Source organism: Aotus nancymaae, unplaced genomic scaffold (assembly GCF_030222135.1).
Source record: "Aotus nancymaae isolate 86718 unplaced genomic scaffold, 86718_ANA_hifiasm-v0.15.2.pri h1tg000009l, whole genome shotgun sequence".
In the NCBI taxonomy this organism is placed as follows: domain Eukaryota; kingdom Metazoa; phylum Chordata; class Mammalia; order Primates; family Aotidae; genus Aotus; species Aotus nancymaae.
Genome location: NW_026988420.1, coordinates 23,513,670 through 23,537,231, shown reverse-complemented (window position 1 = coordinate 23,537,231; position 23,562 = coordinate 23,513,670). Strand labels below are relative to the sequence as shown.

Here is a 23,562-nt window from a genome sequence, read left to right as displayed (position 1 = left end):
CCTTCACCCCTACACTCCCCAATAAACTTTTCATAAATTCTTTCTTTCCTTGATAACTCTAGGTGCCCTGAAATCCTCAAACTTGATTTTAAATGTATTGCTGTTACCATGCAGTAAGAAAGAGCTGTCAGGTTATTTTAAATGACACAGAGCTGTAATTCCTATGTATTACAGCTGCCATTCTCATAGGATATATTATTCTGAATTTCGATATCCACCTACCTTATCCCAAGCTAATTAGCACATAAATACACATCATAGGAAGTATCATTGTAACCATGAATTTAATACTACGTGTAAGCATAAACCAGTTTGCTGATGAGATAGATTACACTGAAAGTCTTAGAAATGAAAGTTGTTTATTTGTACAACATTGAAAGACATATGTTGATCAGTTATTCCCAAAGCTTCCATGACTCTGTTTTAACCCAGAGTTATCTATCTTTTGTAGTATCTGTTAGTAATCTATCTACTGTAACCATCAGAAAAGAGACCCAAACCCAGCCCTTTTCAAGATTGTGATGAGTATGATGATCTGTACTTTTCAAAGAGCTTTTGCATATGTTGTTTTTGTCATAAAACTGCTTTGTAGGTTTAGCTTGTTTAATCATCCCCAGTAAACAAAGAAAGGTGCTGAAGTCTAAAGAGATGAAGAGCATTGTTTCAGGAGATAAAAAGTAAATGATAGAGCCAAGAAGAAACCCTTGCAATTTTTCCTTTTATGTATAAACTAACCCCATAATACAACACCCTCTGATCTAAGCTGTCACAAATGTACAGTTTGCAACTAACCAGATGAGCCGGGGGAAATTGTTTTGGTTCTCTTTCATGTAAATCCATAGAACAAACAAATCAATAAGCGTACAGCTTGATAAACAAAAAGGTTGTTCCGTGACAGAAAGCTCAGTTAAAACCAAATCTGAGGAGACAACAGATGCTTCCCAACCTTGCTTCCCACAAGAGGGTTTTTAATTTGCCTGAGATAGTCAGAATTCTCTTCAGAAGGCCCAGAAGAAAGCCACAGCAGCAAACCAAGAACATTGTCATCGTCTCACAGATAATAGCTGGCTCCGTGGCCTTGATTTTGTTCCCCCCACAGAATGGGAATATTAACAACAACTTCACTGGGTATGTCAGAATTAACAGGAGACATGTTATTCAAGTTTCTCCTCATGTCTGGCACACACACAGGCACATTATGTAAGTGGTAGCGTTGCCATCATCACCATTTGGATTAAGACCTAGTTTCAGACTGACTGTGAAAAGAATGGGAAACTGGAATACTAATCTCTTAGGAGAGGCCCAGGTGGAATGATGAATTCATTTTATTCTTCTCACTTTAGTATAGCATTGACAACAAGGAGAGTAAAAAGAGGTTAACCTCAGTGAAAGAACGTTAGAGGAAGCCACTACTTTTAATGACATCTGGGATAAACATGTCTCAAACTCAGGACTTCTGATTATAAATCTATTTCCTCTTTCTTATGTTGCTCTTCAAATTCTGCCCGATTCATCCTTTATAAGCGCTTCCAGATTTGATCACTTCATGCCTGCTTTTCTACATAGCCTCCTTTTTACCTCCTGCCTCTTGTCTTTCAATGAGTCCCCTAAATACCCTAGTTCATTAGTTTGCATGAGAAGATTTCCTCTAATTAGTTCCTGCTACCTTCACATTGCTTATGTTCCTTTGTTCATCATCTACTGCTACAGATGACACGCCACCCCCAGCCCTATGCATTTTCTTTTGGAATCTAACACAACCACGGGACTTAAACATTTGCATTTAGTATTTAAGACAAAATGGACCCTAATTTTGCTACAAGTCATAACAGATACCAGATTCAATGCTGCCTTGAAAAAAACTAAGAGGTTTGAGTGACTACTCAACACAATCCAAGCTGTTCTTACTGTTTCTACTTGTTATATAGGGAAGGTAATAAGCAAATCTCTTTGTGGATAGAGATATGTGAATGTGGTTAGATTGTAGGCTTCCTGAAGGCAGGGACTATGTCTGTTCGTTCTCTCCTATGTCCCTGAAGCGTAAAGCAGCATGGCCCACTCCACATGCTTTTGACTAAATGAATGAAAGCATACTCTTCATCTTTTGTCTTGCAGTACACCAAAGAATTAGGAAACACTGTCCTCTTGAATGTAGAATCTTACGATGAAATATGACACATCTGCACGTAAAGTACTGCTTTTAACCAAAGAATGGGAAGTACATAGACTCTACTTTGAGTAGTTTATGGTCTTATCACTAGACTTGAGTATGCGGCAGGGGCACAAAAAACTAAAACACTAGGCTAACCCAGATACAAATCATATGAGAGAAATACAATACAAGGTGCCATTGCTGTTTTGGAAAATCAGGAGGTCATATTTCATTGAGATTTGAGGGATCAAAGATTATTATAGACAATGATTCAGACCAGGGAATAGGGGAATAGAGAGAGAGTCGTATTATATAAGAGTTTAATGCAGTATTTTTTATATAGAGTTTGCTGCATAAGTACAGCTAAAAAACTTGAAGGCATTTTAAGAAATTACACTATTTTCTATTACAAGAATAGTATCCTAAAGCATAGATTACTAGTGAGAGAAAACTATATGCTAAAACTTTAACCTTTAAAATAGATTGGAGCCAGGCATGGAGGCTCACACCTATAATCCCAGCTTCTCAGGAGGGTAAGGGGGGAGGATCAGTTTAGCCCAGGATTTTGAGGCTACAGTAAGCTATAATGATGCCACTGCACTCCAGCCTGGGTGACAGACAAGACCTTGTCAATAAATAATTATTAAATAAATAAGAGATCAAGATTTTTGTGATTAGCTCATTTTTGTTAAAAAAAAACAACTGGAAAATAATTTTATGGCACTGGACTCTTGGTATTAATTGGGTAGTATTTGTTAAAATGTGAGGGTTTTATGTATAATGTCAAAATAACTAGCTTCTAATATTTTCTAATGTACTACTGAACCTGGGACATAGATTTTGCTGCTTTTGTGAGTAGATATACAGCAAAGATAAGTATGGACAGTACTCTGTACCATATAAGCAGAAAACCTGGAAATTAATATGCCTTTAACTAGAGAGCTCTCTAGACTTTTAGGATATTTGTCAAAAGCAGTATGAGTAAAAATGAAGTGTCTCATAGTTTCCTTTTGGTTCCTTGTACTGATATAGAAATACTTCCTGCTTCTTTTACAGCATTTACAGTTTAAAAATGTTATTAAAGTGCTATAGTTTAGAGCCAGGAGCTGAACTGGATGACTTGAGCTTGAATAAGAGCTCCACCCTAACTTGGCTTATAACTAAGACAGGTTTCTTACTCCCTCAAAGCCTCCTTCCTTATTGTGAATTGGAGAGTATACAAATTATACTTGCTTAGGCTGTATAATGATTTTCGTAAAGTACCTTGTGCAAATTTGGCGCTTAGTAAGTGCTCTAACATACTAGTATTGTTTTTAGTGAGTCTTTTGTAAAACATAGCCTGAAATGGGAAAAAAAAAAGCCTTAAAATAGTTATTTTGTGAATAATGTAGTGAGAAAATGAACATAATTTTATTATAATGAAATTTGAGTTCCTTATTTGTGGATTGTGTTATAGGCTAAAGTTTTACTATTTTTAAAAATCTTTTTGTTTTTGAGAGAGGGTCTCACTCTGTTGCCCAGACTGGAGTGCAGTGGTGTGGTCATGGCTCACTGCAGCCTCAACCTCCCAGGCTTAAGCAATCCTCCCACCTCAGCCTCCCAAGTAGCTAGGACTACAGGTGTGTGCCACCATGCCCTGGCCAATCATTTTTCTTAATTTTTTGTAGAGATGGAGTCTCACTCTGTTGATCAGGCTGATCTTGAAGTCCTAGGCTCAAGCAATCCGACCATCTCTGCGTCCCAAACTGTTGGAATTACAGGCATGAGCCACTGAGCCCGGCGTTTATTGTTTTTTAACAAAGTATTTGTGGCGTGTCACATGATAAACCTTATTGGAAAGATAAGGAGTAATACCCCCCGTTATAATAAATCTTTAATAAGTAAAGCTATAACTGTACACAATAAGATTTGTATATACCAGGAGAAAATAGGCAAGAGATTAGGTTAGATAAATAAAATTATTCAGATTGGAAGGTTCATAAGGATTGCATTACCAGATGGGCTTGATAAAATTACAGAACACATTGCTTCCGTGTTCTGCTAAAAGAGTGGTCTTTGATATAATGAGATTTCATTAATTGCAAAGGTTTCTAGATTCCATTATTGCAATGTTTTCTTTCCTCTTCCAAATAAAATGAAAGCCAACAGAGAAAAGTAGTACCATTGCAAAATCTAAGACTTTTAGAAATAGCATAATTAATTAGTAAACATATTATTATTATTATACCATAATAGTTTTAAGTGAGTATACTCTGTTCTATATTTTTAAGTTACTCAGGGTACTATAATGCCCAGTAAAATTTAATGATTGGTGATAGGTGTAGCCGTCTGACCTCTAGTGGCTATAGCTTATAGCTGCATTTTAGTTGATTGAGTTTTAAAAAGAAAAAAAAAGACTAAGTAAAGAAGTCTTCTTAGATCCTAATAATAGAGTTCTACAATTGAGTGTATGATTAGCTTCCCTGAAGTTCTGCTGGTCTGATTGTTGGGGTACTACCTCAAGGAACAGAGTTCAGAACCAACTTTGTGAATCTGTGTTGAAATGCTTGCAGTGTGTCAGCAGATCCTGCTCTGAGGCGCAGCAGTCAAGCCATCTCTACAGCATTTTTTTAAATAGACATTCTTAAGTTCATAGCAAGCTCTCAACATTGATATTCAACAACAGTTCATAGGCTGGCATGAAATGTTTTTGAAATACTGATAGGATACCTCTATATGACCATGTATATTTTTTTAGATAGCTGTATGAATAATATATCTTTCCTAATGTATAGGTGTGTGTGTTACTTAAATATCTTGGGGTTTAAATTGACAGCATTACTGTTCCTCATATACTCCACCATGTTTTAGAGACAACTCTTCTGAGTTCAGCGTGCTGCTTGTGACCAAGACACAGAATGGAATTGACCAACAGTTTGAGGACATAAACCTTCTGATTATATTGAACCATTGAATTAATAGATGCTACATTTATTATGATGCCCCAAATTGAAAAAAAAGTAGGAAAATTTGTATTTAAAGTTGAAAAATAAAAAAGAGAACATTCTGCCATGTGATAGTAACATATTTTTCTTTGTCTTTAACTTAAAGCATACTGTAATACTTGATGTAATTTTTTTAATGCGTTGTGTTTCCACTGAGAATTCTTATTTCTCTCAGTAGTTTAATGAATTGCTAAGTATTTATGGCCAATATGGGTCTCCAGTATTTTTTAAATTTTAAGTACTATATGGATTGTAAAGTTCCACATACTTTAAGGCTTCTGTGCTAACACTTGTAGCTCTTTTAAGAGGATGTATGTGAAATGGAACAACAGTTACTATCTCTTGTCCTCCTTATCCATTTTCCTGCCGTCAGCACCTTCTTTAGCTTACCAGGAGTACTATACTCTAATTTCTTTCTTTTCTGCCCTCTGTATGATACATTTCCAGTCTTTGTGTTTTGTGTTACCATAGAGACAGGAGGTGCTCCAAAGCTCAAAGCCCCGAGAAGACATACTGGAAGCAGGTCTTTGAGGAAACAGTCCCTGTTGACAAGGGAAGCCTGAGGCAAGAATCTAGCAATAAACGGGAGAAGGGGAATTGTGTGGTCCAATCTGATTGTGTGTCCACAGTCTTAGGAAGCACAAGCTCTGCCAATGAATGCTGTGTTAAGATGAGTCGTTTACAGAAACGAATTTTACAGAGACTTTAGTGTAGCCTGGGGTTTCATAGGAATCAAACTTGGTATTTTATTTGCAAGAAAATAACTGAAGTGACATTGACCTATTCCTTTTACTTTTTTCCTCATTAAAAGGGAGCAGCTTCTAAAAAAGGTCCTCTTTGCCTGACTTATTTTGTTGATCAAAAATTTCACCTTTAAAATAAAAGTTCACATTCTTCAACTCAGCCAAAACCATGAGAAGTGAAACTACAGTCTGAGTGCAGGGGACTGTACAACCAGCATCCAAATCATTGATCCAAATGTGCTCGTTATAGAAATAAGTAGTTTCTATTTATCCTAAGTTGTCATGTAGTCATGTACTGCCTTCATATTTTAGATAACTTAAAGCTTTTAAACATTTCTCTGCATTTAATGAATTGTTATATTTCCTACTATATTAACTTATGTCATACTTGTTAATATTTTTATTTAGGAGAAGGCTGCTAAAAGATTTTAAAATAATACAGATTTTTTTCTCTTGTATTTTTCTTAGAGATGTGATGTAAGGCCCTGCAGGGAAAGAAGGAAGAAGAGAAAAATGAAAAATTTAACAACAAAATAATGTGAAATAGAATTTAAAATAACAGATGTTTTGTGAATTACCTTTAAAACCAATTTCTTTTTTAGAATGGAAAAAGATCCATGCTCAAGTTGTTTGCTGGATTTTTTTTCACAGATCTAGCAGTCTAAGCAGGAAAGAACAGAGAAATTCAGAGAACATCAATATTTCTTCCTAGGTTATCTGCACAAAATTGTCCTTTCTAGGAAGAAGACCACTTGTCTAAATCTGTAAACAGAAATAAGGATGAGTAGGGTTCTCTCACTTTCCTCAAACTGACAGTAGGAGGCAGTGATGTACTAGCCTGAGCTACTCTCTTTAGGGTAATGTCTATGACTCATGCCAGATTTCTTTTTTTCGCTCATTTTCTAGAAATACATGAAATAAAATCTTAGAAATAGTTTCAGATTTCATAATGAAGCTTGGTATCATCAATCTAGTACAAGATAATGCTGCTATGCTATGAATAGAACAATAAAAAGAGGCCAGTCTATCACCTTCTGTTAGTGACAACTCTGTGAACCTCACCCCTACGTAGGTCCTGATCCAATATGAATAGGAGAATAGCATGGAATAAAGGTCAATCTCATTTCGAAAGGAAGGAGAATTAGATTTAATAAGTTAGATTCTCCTAATTTTCATTGATTTACTAAAACATGTACAGAACTAGTAAGTAAAAGTAAAAGAGTCTCTGAATGGTAACCCAGTCTCCCCATGCCTAGATAGCTGGATGAAGAGACGCCAAAACATAGTAGCAACAGTAGGCTTATCATTATTAGCATTCAAATTTTGTGAATATATTTTTAATCTTTAGCCTTTGTCTATTTTGACATTCATAAAAGGCAAAATAGGATTTAGGATTTACCTAAATCCAAATTACCTAGAAATGTATAACTGTTCCTTCCTCTTTATATGAAACAAAATCACAAATGCTAAATATTAGAACAATTCATTTTTTACTTGATTGTTTATAATATACACATATTCAACTCAAGATAATGCATAGGTAACAGCACTGTGAAAAACTCCAGGTTCTAGACCTGTGCTGTCCAATACGTTAGACAGTAGCCAGGTATGGCTCTTAAGCTCCTGAAATGTGGCTGGTCTGAATAGAGATGTGCTGTAATTGTGAAATAGACATTTGATTTTTGAAGACTTAGTACAAACAAATGCCAAAGATATCAATATATTTTTGCTGTATATGTCAAAGTAATAATATTTGACATTGGGTTAAATAAAATAGATTATTAAACTAATTTCACCTGATTTTTTTTCAGTGTTTAATGTGGCTTCTAGATATTTTTACCTTGCATGTATAGTCCACTTCCGACTCTCATTAAATTTCTGTTGGACAATGCCATTCTAGTCTCAATGTTGAGTCCTCAAGGTACCCAAAAAATGTACAGTAAACCAAAATGATATATAATCTGCTTAATTTATATCCAGATAATATTACTGCAAAGTGTTTTCTTTTTTGAAAAAAAAAAAGATTTAATTTAAAACATTAAGTGCAACAAGGTAATAAATTATGCCATGCTTAGGTTTGGTCACTCAAGAAATAGATTATCAAGCACTTGTTAGGAGGTAGGCACTGTGCTAGGGCTTGGGAATACACCTGTGAATAAAGCAAAGATACCTGCCTTTATAGAGCTTATGTTATAGCAAGTTAGGTCACAGTTAGATGGATATGAATTGGATTTCTTACTACTTGAATATATTTCTATGTTTACATATGGCTAATGGCTAATATAGTATGTATGTAGTAACAGGCAAGGGAGACATAAAGGAACATTTCTATATATGTAGTCATATATAAAATTATTTTATTATAAAATGGTTGTCAACACAAATGTATCCCAGGATTGAATTCTCTAATGAATAAAAACATTATTTTAAGCAGATTCCTATTAAATATATACCAAAAATCAACCTGAAGTATTAAGGCTACATGGAAATTTTTTAAAGAGTCTATGAACATATAATTGTATTGTTTCACAGTACTGGACACCCTAGTTGGCTTTAGTTTTTCCCCAGAATTTTGAACTACTAAGCAGATCTTGTTTTGCATGTTCATTATAGAAATGGCAGGCTCTTAAATGTTTCAAGGACTTAGCATCTAGCATGGTGGGCTAAACCCTCATTGAATTAACTAATGAATTAACCATAATTTCAGCTCATGATCACCAAAGGAATAGTTGTGATCACTGAAGGAATAGCTCTTTGGCTTGGAGAAGAAAAGATTGAGGGAATATAGTATCTGTCTTCAAATAGTGGAAGGGCTGGTGGATAGAAGAGGAATTGGACTTAATATGGCCCTAATGGAAAAAAATCAACAGAACCAGTGACTAAGATTTCAGAGAAATAAACACTGGATAAATATAAGGTAAAACATGTAACTGTTAGAGCTGACCAAAGGTGGACTACATTGCCTGATGAGACTGTGAGGAAATGACTGGAGGTTTTCAAACTGAGGCTGGACAGCCACTTGACAGAATGCTAACTAAACGTCATTCAAGGATTGGCTAGGTGGTTCTGTCAAGTAACGAGGACTCCTTCCATTTGATTCTACATTACACAATTCTGCGAATCAAAATGAAATGAAACAGAAATAGTGTAAGTTATTAAGATGAAATACCTGTACATTTGAAATGTCTGATAAATGTTGAAGAAGTTTAAGAAATAAAGGAACATACTTAAAAGCACACTATGTGATGAGACTTAGAAATGGCTTCAGAAATATGTTGCGGTCCTAAAGTATTTAAAAATAGTTAGCTGGTTATTTCTAATACAGCTCCCAAGTTATTAGCACTGGGAATCAACCTCTCCCCAGCCTCTTCATCCTTGGGAAGTGCTCTTTACTCTTCACAGGATGTCTGTTTCCCATGGCCTAATCATGTGCCCCCAGAACCAGGAGGGCCGACGATTTGGACTGAATTGTCCAGAGGCAAAGAGCAAAGCCTATGTGGCCTTGACAGTTCATGGACTTCTCTAAACCTCAATTTCCTTATCTATAAAATGGGCTTGTTGGTACCTGTACTTTAGGATTGTTGTAAAAATTTTAAAATAGCATGTAAAGGCCAGGCACAGTGGCTCACACCTGTAATTCCAGCACTTTGGGAAGCTGAAGCAGGAGGATCATGGGGGTAGAAGTTCTAGGTGAGCCTGAGCAACATAGCAAGACCCTGTCTCAATTTTAAAAATTTAAAAATTAGCCAGCCCTGATGATATGTGCCTGTAGATGTAGCTACCCTGAAGGCCAAGACAGGAGGATACCTTGAGCCTAGGAGTTCAAGGCTACAGTGAGCCATGATGGCACCACTGCACTCCAGCCTGAACAAGCAACACAGCAAGACCCTATCTCTAAAAACAAAAGAAAACAAAATAGCATGTAAAAGTTTTATAAGGTACGTAGTAAGTGTTTCATACTGTCAAACCATACCCTTATATTATCCCTCTACCCTCTCCCTCATGAACCACCAGATCAATTGACCAAATTACTTGTGACCTGGTATCAATTAGCTGACAAGCCATTATATACTTTAGAAATATTTACTTAATATCGGCCAAGCTACCTCCAGGTGACCACAAGTGCACAGTGGTCCGAGACAGCTATCAATAGCAGATAGCATGGCTGATAAACAGATGCCATGGTTGGTTTCAGTATGTTAGTATGAAGAGCATGAAAGTGTGGTTTGAGAATTTGTTATTTGAAGTAGTAGTAGGGCATATGTAGGAATGTATAGGGAGGCCACGGTGGATACAGTACTGGAGCTCTGTTGTCAGGGCTGGAAATGCAGATGTGAGTCTTCTTCCTAGAGGAAGCGGTTGAAGCTGTGAGATCTTGATGGAGAGAAGGTAGAAAGGGCAGAAAAGTGGGCCAAGGATGTAACTGTGAGAAATGGCCACATTAAGAGTTAACACTGTTTGGTAGAGGTTGGGAAGGTAGAACAAATTACCAAAGAAGATTTAAAATGAATCATCAAAAAGCAGAAGAGTAAGCACGGTCAAAGGCCATACCATGTTAGAGCCTGTTAACCAGGAGTCTGAGGATTTAGTTTTGTCTCTGGCTCTGCCTGAAAGTTATGTCTGCTTTCTCAATTTCATGTCAAGCAAGGTAAATATACCCATATTACCTATCTCACAGGGCTGTTATAAGAATCACATGAGTGGATATACAGGGAAAGTGTTTGCAAACGTAGAAGAGCCGTACATAAAGATAATATGATCATATGGATGTTATTAATTCCATAATAATGTTCAAAGTCACAAATAACATTCTACGTTGACTTCTAACACCAACTACTTGGAGTTAAGCCAGATTTCACAGGTCACAGTCCTCTAAAAGATTCCCTTCACTTCAGTATCAGCTGTAAATTGTAGGGTCCCTAGGTTACTCTCACTTTTGATCACTTGGTTACAAATTCAAAATGCTTCGTACTACCCTCTCAGTTTCAATAATTTGCTAGAATGACAGAATTCAGGTAAGTACTATACTTACTATTACAGCTTTATTATAGCAAAAGAGTATAAATCAAAGGCAGCCAAAGGAGAGACACATGAAGCCTCTATTGTTCTCAGAGTCACATCACCCTCGCTGCACATTGATGTGTAAGGATGTACAGAGGACTGCCAACAAGGAAAACTCACGTGAACATCAGTGTCTTGAGTTTGCACTGAGGTTTTGCTGCTTAGGCACAATTAGTTGAATCATCAGCCACATGATAGAGCTCAAGCTCCCATACCTTTCTCCTGCTCAGAAATCAGGCTGATAATCATTTGGCTCAAAACCCCAACCCTCTAATCACATGATTGGTCTTTCTGGCATGGTTAACCCCCATCCCGAGTCATTCATTAGTATAAACTATCTAGGGACCCACCATGAGTTACCTCATTAGCAAAAACTCACTTTAGGCCTTCAAACTATATGTCTGAGAGGCCCAACATGAATAAAAAATTCCAAGGCTTTAGAGGCCACCTCCCAGGGACTGGGACAAAGATCAGCTGAATTCTTTATTACACACATTCCAAAATGTTGCAAATTTAAGAGGAAAAGGAGGAATGAGTAAATGCCATTGATTTTAGGAATTTTGATGCTTTTGGTAATATTGTAGGGAGCAATTTCAATAGAGGGATATGGATTAAAGCCAAATTAGAATTGCTAAGAATTGAGGGGAGAGATAAGAAAGAGGAAAGCAGATATGGAGAAGGGTATCCAACTCAAGGAGCGTATTACAGAGCAGAAACATAAGCAGTCTATTTCCTTTAGAGGCTGAATATCCTGGGTGTCGTGTGCACAGAGCCTGCATCATCTTGAGCTTCCTTCTAGCCCTCCACTCAGTTAGAAAAACTCAGCATAGGAAACTGTGAGATGGCAGTGTTGTCTTTGAATTTTATTTAAAAGGTAGTGATACAGAGCAAGAATGAATAGAAGTTTACATATGAGTTTCTGCAAATAAAGTTCTTCATCAATTGTCTCCTCTATTCAAGGATATCATTATCTTCTGCTTTGCCTGCTGTGTTAAGATAGGGGGAGTATTGTTTTGTTTAGTTGTTTCTATTTTTACATAATCGGTTTTAATAAGAGTTTCTGGCACCCCTAAAAGATTTTAACTATATGCAAAATGACCTTTTGCTCTTTGAATTATTTTTATATATTTTCAATACATAAGATAAACAGTGAAATGAAACCAAGGGAAGACAATTATTTATAGCATCAGTAAATCAACAGGAAGGAAAACCACAGGGATATGGGCTGCCAGCGGCCACCACTAACTTCTGTTATTGCATAGATTAAAAACATATATTTGTCACACACTTTACTATCATGTAGACCCAGTGGTGCTTTAAAAATTACATTTATGGGTCATTCTTTTTCTTTCACCAAAGTCAAGTCATTGCTGGGGTGAAACAAAACAGCTACTTAGTAGGTCAAAGTAATAGTTAAAAGCAAAAGGTAAAGAATTGTGAGGGGAGACCAAATTTCAGGAACACGGAATAGATGCTGTCAATTTAGGACACCAGAGTTCTACATTCTTCCTCCTGTCAAGGCTGCCACAGACTCACCATTGACCACAAAAGACAGGAGCTCAATTTTATATTTCATCTGAGAGTTGGCACTCCTAAGAAGCCAGTGCCCATTAGAACCACAATGTGAAGGGGGATCAATACTGACTTAAAAGGAATAATGCCTCTTTCTGAACCATAACTGATATTTCCTGCAGCGGAGAAGGCTTCCCCAAGGGCCCTCCGCCAGGGCCTTAGCCTTGCCTTCTTAGTTTAAGAAGCATAACAACTGTTGGCTGAAATATTTCCTCATTTACATGCCAAGTTGCATATATATATACACATATATACGTATCTGTATAAATATATTTTTTTTGTTAGCAACTTTCCTAGTTTCCAGTTTCTTTTGTGTTTCTCAAGAAACAATGGAAATGTTAGCACAAGATGATTGAGTTTTTTAAGCTTTCTTTGTCATCAAAATCTATACTCTGCCAAAGGTCATGTGGGACCCAACACTAGATGTCGGTTAAGGCTTTTATTCTCATTTTTAATTCCAGTGGGTATCTGTATTTAAGAGGCATTTAACTCTCCAACGACGTTCGACTTTTAGTTCAGTTTCAAAGAAAAGGCTGTGGTGGGGCTCTAGATTTAATTCTTACAGTAAGAATCCTATGAGGAATTAAATTGAAATAAGTAAGTCTTCCTTTCTTAAAGGAAAACAGCATGTATTCTCATCGTGTTTATTTCCACAGAAACACAAATATAAGCTGTGTGAATTGCATTTTCATACTGAATTGGTACTAAGAATAGCAGCTGGTTCTTTGCCTATCAGTACTACAATCAACAGTGGCCCTGAATATTGGCAGTAGTCCTAGATATATTATACATAGAGATCAATTGTAATATCTTAAAGGGAAAAAAAGGCCTAGAATTCAATTTGTAAAATAATAAAACGAATTCCTCGCCTTGAGGAATTATCCCACTTTGCCTTAGTATTTTTAGTTTCCATTTAAAAGTGTGTATGGTGAAGATTTGAGTTGAGGAGAAATAGAAATGCTTGTCTTTTTATTGATACCCTAGCCTTACCTTTCATTGAGTCCATTTGTCCTAGGTATCGTCTTGCATTTGTAACTGTCTAACTTCATATGAAAAGAGTGGGCCCACCTGCCTCAAATTGCAATTTATTTATGCCTCTGAGCACCTGGATAGAGTATAGGGTTTTCTCCAATTTACAGGGTTGTGGCATCCCCCTGTTGTTTGAAAGTCAACCATTTGGAAACTAAGTGCATGTGTTTGCATGGGATTTAGGTCTCCAGCCCACACAAAGCCACCAATAACAAACTTTAAAACAATGGTGATAACAAAAGACACCTGGTCTTGACTCAGCATTACAATAAGATTTCTATATAAGAGTGAACTTCCGGGGTGAGCCGGCACAGTGGCCCACACCTGTCATCCCAGCACTTTGTGAGGCTGAGGTGGCTGGATAGCTTATCCCCAGCTTGGCATCAAAGCCAAGCCTAAAAAAAGTGAACTGCCAACTTGGGCACTTCCTCTACCTGCACTATCTCTGATTATAGTGGATAGGCACTCCTGTCCAGTTTCATTTATCTGCTTTGCAGTTTCAGACCTGACTCGCTCAGTTCTACAGTTTTCGTCTCCCACGGCTGAAGACAAAGCAAAAAGAAGCTGAGGACCAGAATGGGGGCTGTGGGGGTGCTGAGAGCTAATATGAGGGCTGGGAGTGAAGAGTTGTCATCTAGGAATTTCTAACAAAGCTATAAACATCCTTTAAAGAAACCCTTGTGCACTTTCTTTTTTATTTCCTCAGTGGTCTCAAGAATGGCCTCTTTCCTTTTTACACTGTCTTGTCTGTTGCTTCTCATGAAAGATTCCTCACCTGAAACCGCAGAGGAGATAAATACCATCTTAGTTTTCCTCCATTCATTTTGTCCCTAAAGCAAGCCCACAGCTATTTTGAGTTTTCTCAAAAGGATAGAAATGCTTTTGCTGGCCTTGGCCCATCCATTATTATTTACCTAAGTCTCCAAAGAAGTTCAAAGACCAAATACTAAAAGAAAAACCCAGGCAATGCTAGGCATTTCATCCTTGGATCTGGTATAGATCAAGGAGTTCTAAGACATTCAAATAGATATGCAAGCCTTGTTTTTGGCAGCATGCAGTTCATTAGCGACCTTGACAAGAACTGCTTCAGAAGAGTAAAGGGTCAAAAGCATGATTGGAGTGGGTTCAAGAGAAAAATAGGGAGAGAGGAATTGGAGAGTAAGTATGGGCAAATTTTTCAAGGTTCCTATAAAAGGAGCCAAGAATTTAGATATTAGCTGGAGCAGGATGTGGAGACAAATAGAGATTCCCCCACCTCCTAAATTTATGGTTATTAGAGCTTACTTCTCTGCTGAGGGGAATGAACACCTGGAAGAAGAAACCTTTACAATGCAGCAGAGAGGGCAAAGCAGCCAGAGGGATGTCCTTGAGCAGACAAGCAAAAGTCACATCCATCACTCACCTTGAGGGCTGTCCTCAGGGGGAGCTCGGAAGGTTGATTCATCCTAACAGGAGGGGTGGATGTATGTGTGTGCAGTAGGCGGATAATAGGTGTTGGGGAAGCAGTGAGGCATGTACAGGAGCTCTCTTCCAGTTGCCTTTATGAATGAGTTAAATGAGAATGAGGGAGGACGTGTTGGCTGTTTGAAAGGGAGGAGAAAGTGAAATAGTTGTCCTGGAGAATGGAAGAGTGAATGGACTAGGGAATTGTAGTGGGATAAAGGTTGTGCTTTTGAAGTTCATAGTCAAGAATCTAAGTGAGAGCAGGAAAGAAAAGGAGGATATGTGTGGCCTTGGACACACTGTGTTGAGGTAGTTTGCATAGGTATACTATCTGCTTTACAAAGTTGTGAGAATTTAGTGTGTCAGAGGCATTTTGAAATATAAGTACAGGACACCATTATTATGAAACTTAGCTTTGAATGACTTAGCACTTTTCTTTGGCAAAAAGGTTTTCATATTTCTTTAAGACAGCCTCAGTACCTCTAGAGACAGCGTTTGGCATCTACCACTGATTTACTCCGTAACTAAGTCTAAGCAAACGACTTAACCACCTTTTGCTTTTACCCCTTAATCTATATGCTGAGGGTGAGAATGTTTGAAGTGCAACAAATGCTTAATAAATAAAGGTACTAAATAAATACAGGCTATTCATAAGATGGTATATATGTATGTGTTGTGTGTATATATACATACACACAGCACACACATATATATTCATATATATATATGAATTTTTTATAATTTGCCTGCCAAGTTTATTATTTCTCTGAAGGAAAATCAGTGACTTTAAAAAAAACCTTATTAGAAACTTTCCTTCTTGGTTCCATTCAAGAAAGAAATTAATGTCATTACTATTCAAACTAAAGTTTATCTTGTGTCATAGAGTGTGGAAATAATTTCTTTACCTGACATATTTATTGAGCACCTACTTTGCACCAAGGACATTCTAGGCACTAAAGCTATAGTAATATTTCAAACAATGTCCCTACTTTCTTGGAGTGCGTACATGTTCACCTTCATGCATGCACACGCACACACATGCACGACACACACACACATTTCATATTTTGGCTAATTTAATATCTTCTTTCCCATTAGACATTTAATTAGAGTTGTCCAATAGCAGAATAAACTAGTTTGTTGGAGATACCATCATAATGAAGTGGTTTGCAAGAAATCAAGTAAGCAAAGATAGGAACATTTTGGGGAAGGAGCAGTAAACTGGGCAACATTCTGCATTTAGCTACAAATGCAGCTTTCAAGCATTCTGTGGGACAGAAGGGTAGGTGCTAGGAAAAAAAAAAAAAGAGGATATGGTCATAGGAACGACAGGAATACCACATCCAGTGTGCTGTTTCCAGCAAACACAGTGTGTACATTACAAGCTACAGAGCATACCCTCCTTTAAGAGAAAATCACTGCTCTATTAGATTTTGATTTTTGAGTAACAAAAATGACCTGATATAGAAGGTGAAAGAAAAGGTGTATTTATTTTCTTCCAGCAGCTAAAAGGTGATCATACTTCTAAAATTTGTTGAGATTGTCCAAGAAAGTGTGTAAAATCCTCATCCATCACTGGAAGCCCCTGGTCAGGAAATGACAGTGCAGTAAATATCTTCAGCAGCCACCTTTTAATGTACAAGCTGTTTTCAGTTGGAATTTTCAGCACTCACATAAAACATACTGTCATGAGTGACTGCTTGTGCTCCAAAGTCATTACTATTGGGACAATGGAACATCTCTCAGAGAATAACCAAAAAACTTTAAATGTCATGTCAGGTTTGCTGAAGCCATTTTCAAGCCCCATTCAAGGTTACATGAATATTGAAGGTGTCTGTTTTTTAAAAGTCATCATTACCATCACTTACTGATAAAAGAATGTATGTGTATATGTATATATATATACATGCATGTATTTATAGATGTGTATATTCTTGACAATTACATATAACATTCTGGTTAGCTAGGAAGTCTTAATTATTTGTGTGCCAAGTTCATTTTTTTTTAAAGGAAAATAATCGACTTTTAAAATTCTTATTAGAAACTTTCCTTCTTGGTTTCATTCAAAAAGGAAATTCATTTCATTATTATTCAAATTAGTGTTTATCTTGTGTCACAGAATATGGAAATAATTTATTTATCCAACTAATATTTATTGAGGACCTACTTTGCACCAGGGCCATTTTAGGCCCTGAAGTTATAGCAGTATTTGAAATAATGTCCCTGCTGTCTTGGAGCACACATTCTAGTAAGACAGACAATGGACAAGTAAGCAAATATGTGATGTGTCCAGCCGTCATGAGTCCTGTGAAGGAAAACGTGAGGGGAAGGATAGAGCAGTGCAAAGGGCAAATGCTAGGGAAGGCCTCTCTTCTTAGGTGGTGTTTGAACAGAGACCTGAAAGAAATACGGGACCAAGCCCTGATGATAACCACATGACAGGCATGTCAGGCATAAAGGAAGAAGGAAATAGGCATTAGTGCTAATTAAATGGATGGCTGTTATATTTTAGTTTATTTTTAAACCTCTGTGTGATTACTTTAAATCTGTCTTACTCTGTTGACTGTTTCATTGTTTATCTAAGAAAACTACTTGTTTATTGAGAATAATTATTTTAAATCTGTTTCATAATGTGCACAGTCCTTGGTTATCATGGTGATAAGTTTTGTTCTTCTTTCTTCCTTACCGTAGAAAATCAGAAAGTGCAGTTGACAGAAGGGTCACGTTCACACTACAATATCAATTGCAACTCAACAAGGACTCCAGTCGCCAAGGAGCTTAATTATAATCCAGACACTCATACATCTACCGAGAGGATCAAGGCAGTTGAAAAGAAGGAAGCCTGTAATGTAGAAAGCAACAGAAAAAAGGAAACGGAACTTCTTGGCTCTTTTTCTAAAAATGAATCAGTTCCCGAAGTTGAAGCCCTGCTGGCAAGATTACGAGCTTTATAAGTTAAACTGGTTAAGAAAAAAAATGATTAAGCCAAATATAAAGCCACGCTCTAAAGTATAACACTTGAAAAAATCGCTTTTATGTAAGTGGCCTTATATAGTTTTAAATTATGATACATATTAGAAAAATAAAGCTAAATACATGATTGCAGTGCTTATTCTACGTACTGGAGGTTTTGGTTTATTCGAGATTGTAATGGGCTTTAATGCTTTTTATGTCTCCTAGTAATCCTCTGTTCTATATTTGGTGGTTAAATTATACATATTGCTTTAGAGAGCAGGTAGGTGGCCATGTGTTCAGCAATGTGTCCTTAAGAAAATACCATCTTTCTAAGCCACTGGAATTTTTACTTTACTATTTTTAACATTAATGGATGTCAAGTCATCAACCTCAAGTCTTTACATATCCATGTATATTCCATATATATTGTTTATATAGGCCCAGGTTTCTCTTTAATTGAAATCTATATATTACCAGCACAACATCAAAAACATGCAATTGACTACATCAGAGCTATATATGTAAGGAAATGACTGGTAACCCCTAACCCCATTATCATCATTGTCAAATTCATGTTAAGCAGACCCTCTAGGGGACCATAAGGCAATTGAGCACATAACCAAAAACGATGCAATAAGAATGCATGCACTCTCTTTGCCAAATGCATGTGCTTTTGTGTAATGTGGATATGAACAGTATTGCAGTTCTGCCGAAACTCTTGGTCTTCGCTAAGAGAGTATTTTTCTCCTTTTGATTATGACTCTGAGATAAAATTGCCATTTTGAAACTTCCAAAGTAACATTTTTTCATTTTATGGATAAACCTGGAATTGCAGTTTCTCCGATCTGACAATCAATAACTTTAACAAAGATCTAAATAAGTGTTTCAAGGAAAGTTTTCCTATGCAAATGTGATATTACCTCATTTGGGCATCATTGCTCTGTTAATTCTATATCAAAGAAAATAAACTTGCTACTTGCACTAAATGAAAAAATATGCTTTCTTTTCTCTCTTTTTCGAAAACATATTCTGTGGATAAGCTGGGAATAGACTGTGCTATGCAGTCTGTCTAAGCATCTATTTTGCTTTATTACGTGTAATAAGTAAGTGACTGCTCTTTTACCTTCAGTTAAAAAGCAGTTATATGGAACTAGTCTGTGAGGTCTATTGCTTTTTATTTCCTTAAGTTGCCACCTCCTTTCAGCTCCAAGTTAATAAAGTTAATTAATTAGAACTATGAACCAGGCCCTGTTTATAGACATTGGAGAACAGAGTATTATCTATAGCCAGTGTAGGAATAAATGTGTACCTGTATGTATTGCTGAAATGTGCATTTTGCCCTCCAGTCACGATTCCTGTTTTCCTGAAAACAAACCTTAAAAATCAAGAAAGGTGAAGGGCATTTGCACATTTAAGCTGACAACATCCCTAACAGCAAGGCAGGATTGTTTTGTTTAGGAAAGAAGTTAAATGAAAGAACTCTCACTTTCAGTTCTTAATGTGATTTTGCAGACTTGGTTTTTCCAGAAACAAAACTTAAATTCAACTAGAGAGTTTGGACACACCAGGAAGCAGGTAAATACTCTGGAAACTTGGGACTGGGGAGCAGCCACAGGGGAGAAGAAGCCTGGCAAGTAAAGGACAGTGAAGATGATGGAGACTCCCAGGGACAGAGGAAGGCAGGGAAGTCCAGAAATGGAGCAGGCAGGCTTCAGAGCATCTGTCTGCAGGAGCTGAGGACAACTTTCAAGCAAGAGGGCCAGGAGCCCAAGGCTAGCAGAACATCAGCAGCGGCTAGCCGCCTGCAGGTCAGCATCCAGCACTCCCTCTCCCTCAATGACAGCAGCTGGCTCCAAAAAGGACCATAGCTGTGGAGACAAAAACTCTAAACGACAGATAATGGTGAGTACCAACTCAAGGAACAGATCATTTCATTTGGAGATACTTTTCTTGGTAGATGCCCCTTCAGCAATGGAATAGAGGTATGATAGGGTTTTATAATACATAATATTAACATTTCCTTAGCCAAACTATAGCACTGACCTTTAATTTGAGGGCAGATGTTGAGGTACAGTTTTATTTTTTTGAATAAACAAAAGTTTGTTCATTGGAATGAGCAGGTATGTTGATTAATTTTATGTGTCAACTTGACTGGGCTAAAGGATGCCCCAGGCAAGCAGTACAGCTTTATTACTGGGTGTGTCTGTGAGGGTGTTTCTAGAAGAGATTTGCATTTGCATCCATAGACTGAATAAAGAAGAAAGCCCTACCCACTGTAGGTGGGTATCATCCAATCTGCTGAGAGCCAGAATAGAATAGAAGGTAGAAAAAAATTTTTTCACTCTCTGATTGAGTTGGGACATCATCTTCTCCTGCCCTTGCTCATCGGCCTTCCTAGTTCTCAGATCTTTGAACTCAGACTAAGATTTATACCATGGGCTTTCCTGCTTCTCAGGCCTTTGAGCTTGGACTGAAATTACACCTTCAGCTGGCAGATGGTCGATGGTGGGACTTCTTAGCTTCCAAAATTACCTGGTCCAATTCCTCATGCTCTCTCTCTCTCTCTCTCTCTCTCTCTCTCTCTCTCTCTCTCTCTCTCTCTCTCTTCCCCCAGCCCCCTCTCCTCTGTGTGTGTGTGTGTGTGTGTGTGTATGTGTGTTTGTCTCAATAAGCATGTTCCATCCATGCCAGTGATAAACCCCGTATGGTTTGTCTGTGTCCTCACCCAAATCTTATCTTGAATTATAGCTCCCATAATTCCCATGTGTCATGGGAGAGACCTAGTGGGAGGTCTTTCCGGTGCTGTTCTCATGAGAGTGAATAAGTCTTATGAAAGCTGATGGTTTGATAAAGGGGAGTTCCCCTGCACAACCTCTCTCTTGCCTGCCACCATGTAAGACATCCCTTGCTCTTCTGCCAAGATTGTGAGGCATCCCCAGCCATGTGGAACTGTGAGTCCATTAAACCTCTTTCCTTTATGTTATAAACTACCCAGTCTTGGTTATGTCTTTATTAGCAGAGTGAGAACAGACTAACACACCCCTGATCCCAGAAAGATCATTGTGCCCTTTCTCATGTTACTGTAGAGAATCTGGCAGGAACACACACAACTGGGTGATCATTGAGTTGTCCCACTGCTAACAAGTTTTCCCCATCAAATATTTACAGTAACTTAAAAATAATGGAAGTAATCTCATTAAATGAGATTGTATCTCCTTTATTGTTAACATATTTGCATATTTAAACAAAATATATCAAACACACACAGTGTTTATATGCAGAAGTGTGTATTTCAATAATTCATTTCAAAATTTTCTGGTAAATCTAAAAAACACAATTTACAACAAGTTGCTCCAAAACTCTTTTAGTTGGTAACATACTATTTATTCAAAAACAAGAACTATTAATGACATTAAAATGCTAGTTTACCCATGAGTGACTATTTCCTGGGTGATTTATTTTTATCTTAAAATATCATAATCTGAAATAGATCTGCGTTTAGTTGGGAACTAAATTACTTAGGCTATAACATACACTTGTGCCACATTTCCTCTGATTAATTAAGCTTTCTTTGCTATGTAAACACACGTAGACTGGCAATACTTTTGGTGATGAGTTGTGTGGCAAACTTTTATAGGGACTGTGTGACTTTTGGAAAGTAATAGGTCCTAATATGTACACTGATAGTTTGATTGAAAACCAAAAAAGTGACATTTATTTTCTTTTCCTTTCATATAAATTATTTAAAATGTTGAAATCTAAGAATTGTAGCTGGCAGTGGCCTGGTGATCATATTGTCTGGTGAATTGTTAAATGGTAACCAGGCATGAATGAGTGTTCTTAAAATATGTCCTAGGGCCACATTGTTCAACCGTTTTTGTTCCAAGAGCTACTGTTTAGCAAAACACATGGCGTTCCCTAAGACTCACAGAGACCAGGTGGTGTTTCGGAATTAAATCCAGATCTTTCCATAAAATGAACATAATGGAACCTTGATCCATGAAAGTTCATTATTCCTAAGCAGACCTTTGCCTTTTAAAGTGAATCTAAGGAGAAGGTTAAAGCTAGAATGGGGGATAGGGCTTGAAGTAGAACAAAATGTCCTCTAATTAGGATTCAGCTATAGAGGCCTCTTTGTCTCCTATTCGGCTAGTTATATTTGAGTGTGGTATTTTACTTCAACAATAGCCTCCCTTTAGGCATCTCCAAGAAGCAAGAACTTGAAAGGAACCTTGGTTTCTTTCAGAAAACCTCTAAAGTGATAGATGTTTTTCTTCTACTTTTCCATTTGAAACCCCAACCATTGGACAAAAATGTTTTAAAAGCTCCACATATTGCCTTCTTACAACTGATATTATCAACATTCACTGTGTTTCTACAGATCTACATTATTATAGAGTTCTTATTTGAAATATAATTTTTGAAAAGGCATTCTAATGACAAAATTGGAAACCAAATATCTGGATTATCTCTTCAGGACAAATTACTCACTTTCATTTACAACAGCTTTTTAAAGTATTTTAGTAAGTTTGTTGTGTTACTTAACTTTTTTTTTTTTTTACAGATTAAGACTTTCCATTTTTATCTTGACATTTTTATCTCATGCTATATTTGGACTATAAACCCATTAGTAAAAACTTATTTTTTCTCCTTATTTTCTAACTAAGGATTACTAGCATTTATTTTAAAGATGAATCTCCAATCATAATCTGTCTAATCTTAATATTTTATGTATAATCTGCGTTCACGTGATTAATGGTCAAACATGAGGCCTATTATAGGAAGCCATAACAAAATAATTAGATTAAACAGATTAAAACAAATGTTCTTGTTTCTTGAGAGTAGGACTAAATCTTCACATATATATATTCCAGTTACTTTCTCCCCTAAGTATCTGCTTTCTCACAGACATGACTGGTTGTGGTGGAGTATATTCATCTGTGCATCAAAAAATAGAAGACTGACCATAAATATTTAATGTATATTTAATTTAATACACTTAATAGCCATAAAGGCAAATATAGTTAGATGTTGATGTTAGTATATAGAGATGTCTAATTTACATATTTGGTAATTATTTCCTTTCAAGGCTTAATTTGTGTGTAGTATTCTGTGTGTAGTATTCTCTATTAAAAGACTACAGAATTAGGCAACAAAAGCTTGACTTCATAACTAAAGTATCCAATTCATCAGGGAAGCTTGATTTTAAAATGAGTATTTCTTTCCTTCCCTTGTTTCAGGTACAAATAAATACATGGCTCTTTCAATGCAAAACCAACTAGGTGCTTAATAAAAGCAAACAGGTACCTCTCTAGCCTGAAGAAAATGACATTTTCTTTGGAGGGCCTCATCTTGAATTCTTTCCTGTTCTTAATGACCTAACAAGAGCCATTCTGATGACTGTAAGAGCCATGACTGACATTCCACACCTGTGGCCTACCCAGAGCATAAGAGTCCAATTTGACTGTGATCATAAATAAAATCTTGTCGTACTATTATAGGATGTTTGGCAAGGACAAGAATTAAGGCACCTTTACAACTCCCCAAGGAATCTGGTGATATTTCTAACATGATCTCACACATCATCCTGTCCCGCCTGACCTTCCTTGTATCACCTTTCTGA

General features: G+C 36.9%; 1 protein-coding gene across 1 annotated transcript in view; it reads left to right on the top strand.

The window, feature by feature from the left end:
• Nucleotides 1–18,924, top strand: part of LOC105727117 (protein diaphanous homolog 3) — a 345,513-nt gene extending 326,589 nt beyond the window's left edge. Inside the window, exon 23 of the mRNA XM_064373482.1 lies at nucleotides 17,676–18,924. Within this exon, the coding sequence (XP_064229552.1) occupies nucleotides 17,676–17,938 (263 nt within the window). The 3' untranslated portion in view covers nucleotides 17,939–18,924. The remainder of the gene's footprint in view (nucleotides 1–17,675) is intronic.
• The last annotated feature ends 4,638 nt before the right edge of the window (nucleotides 18,925–23,562 follow it).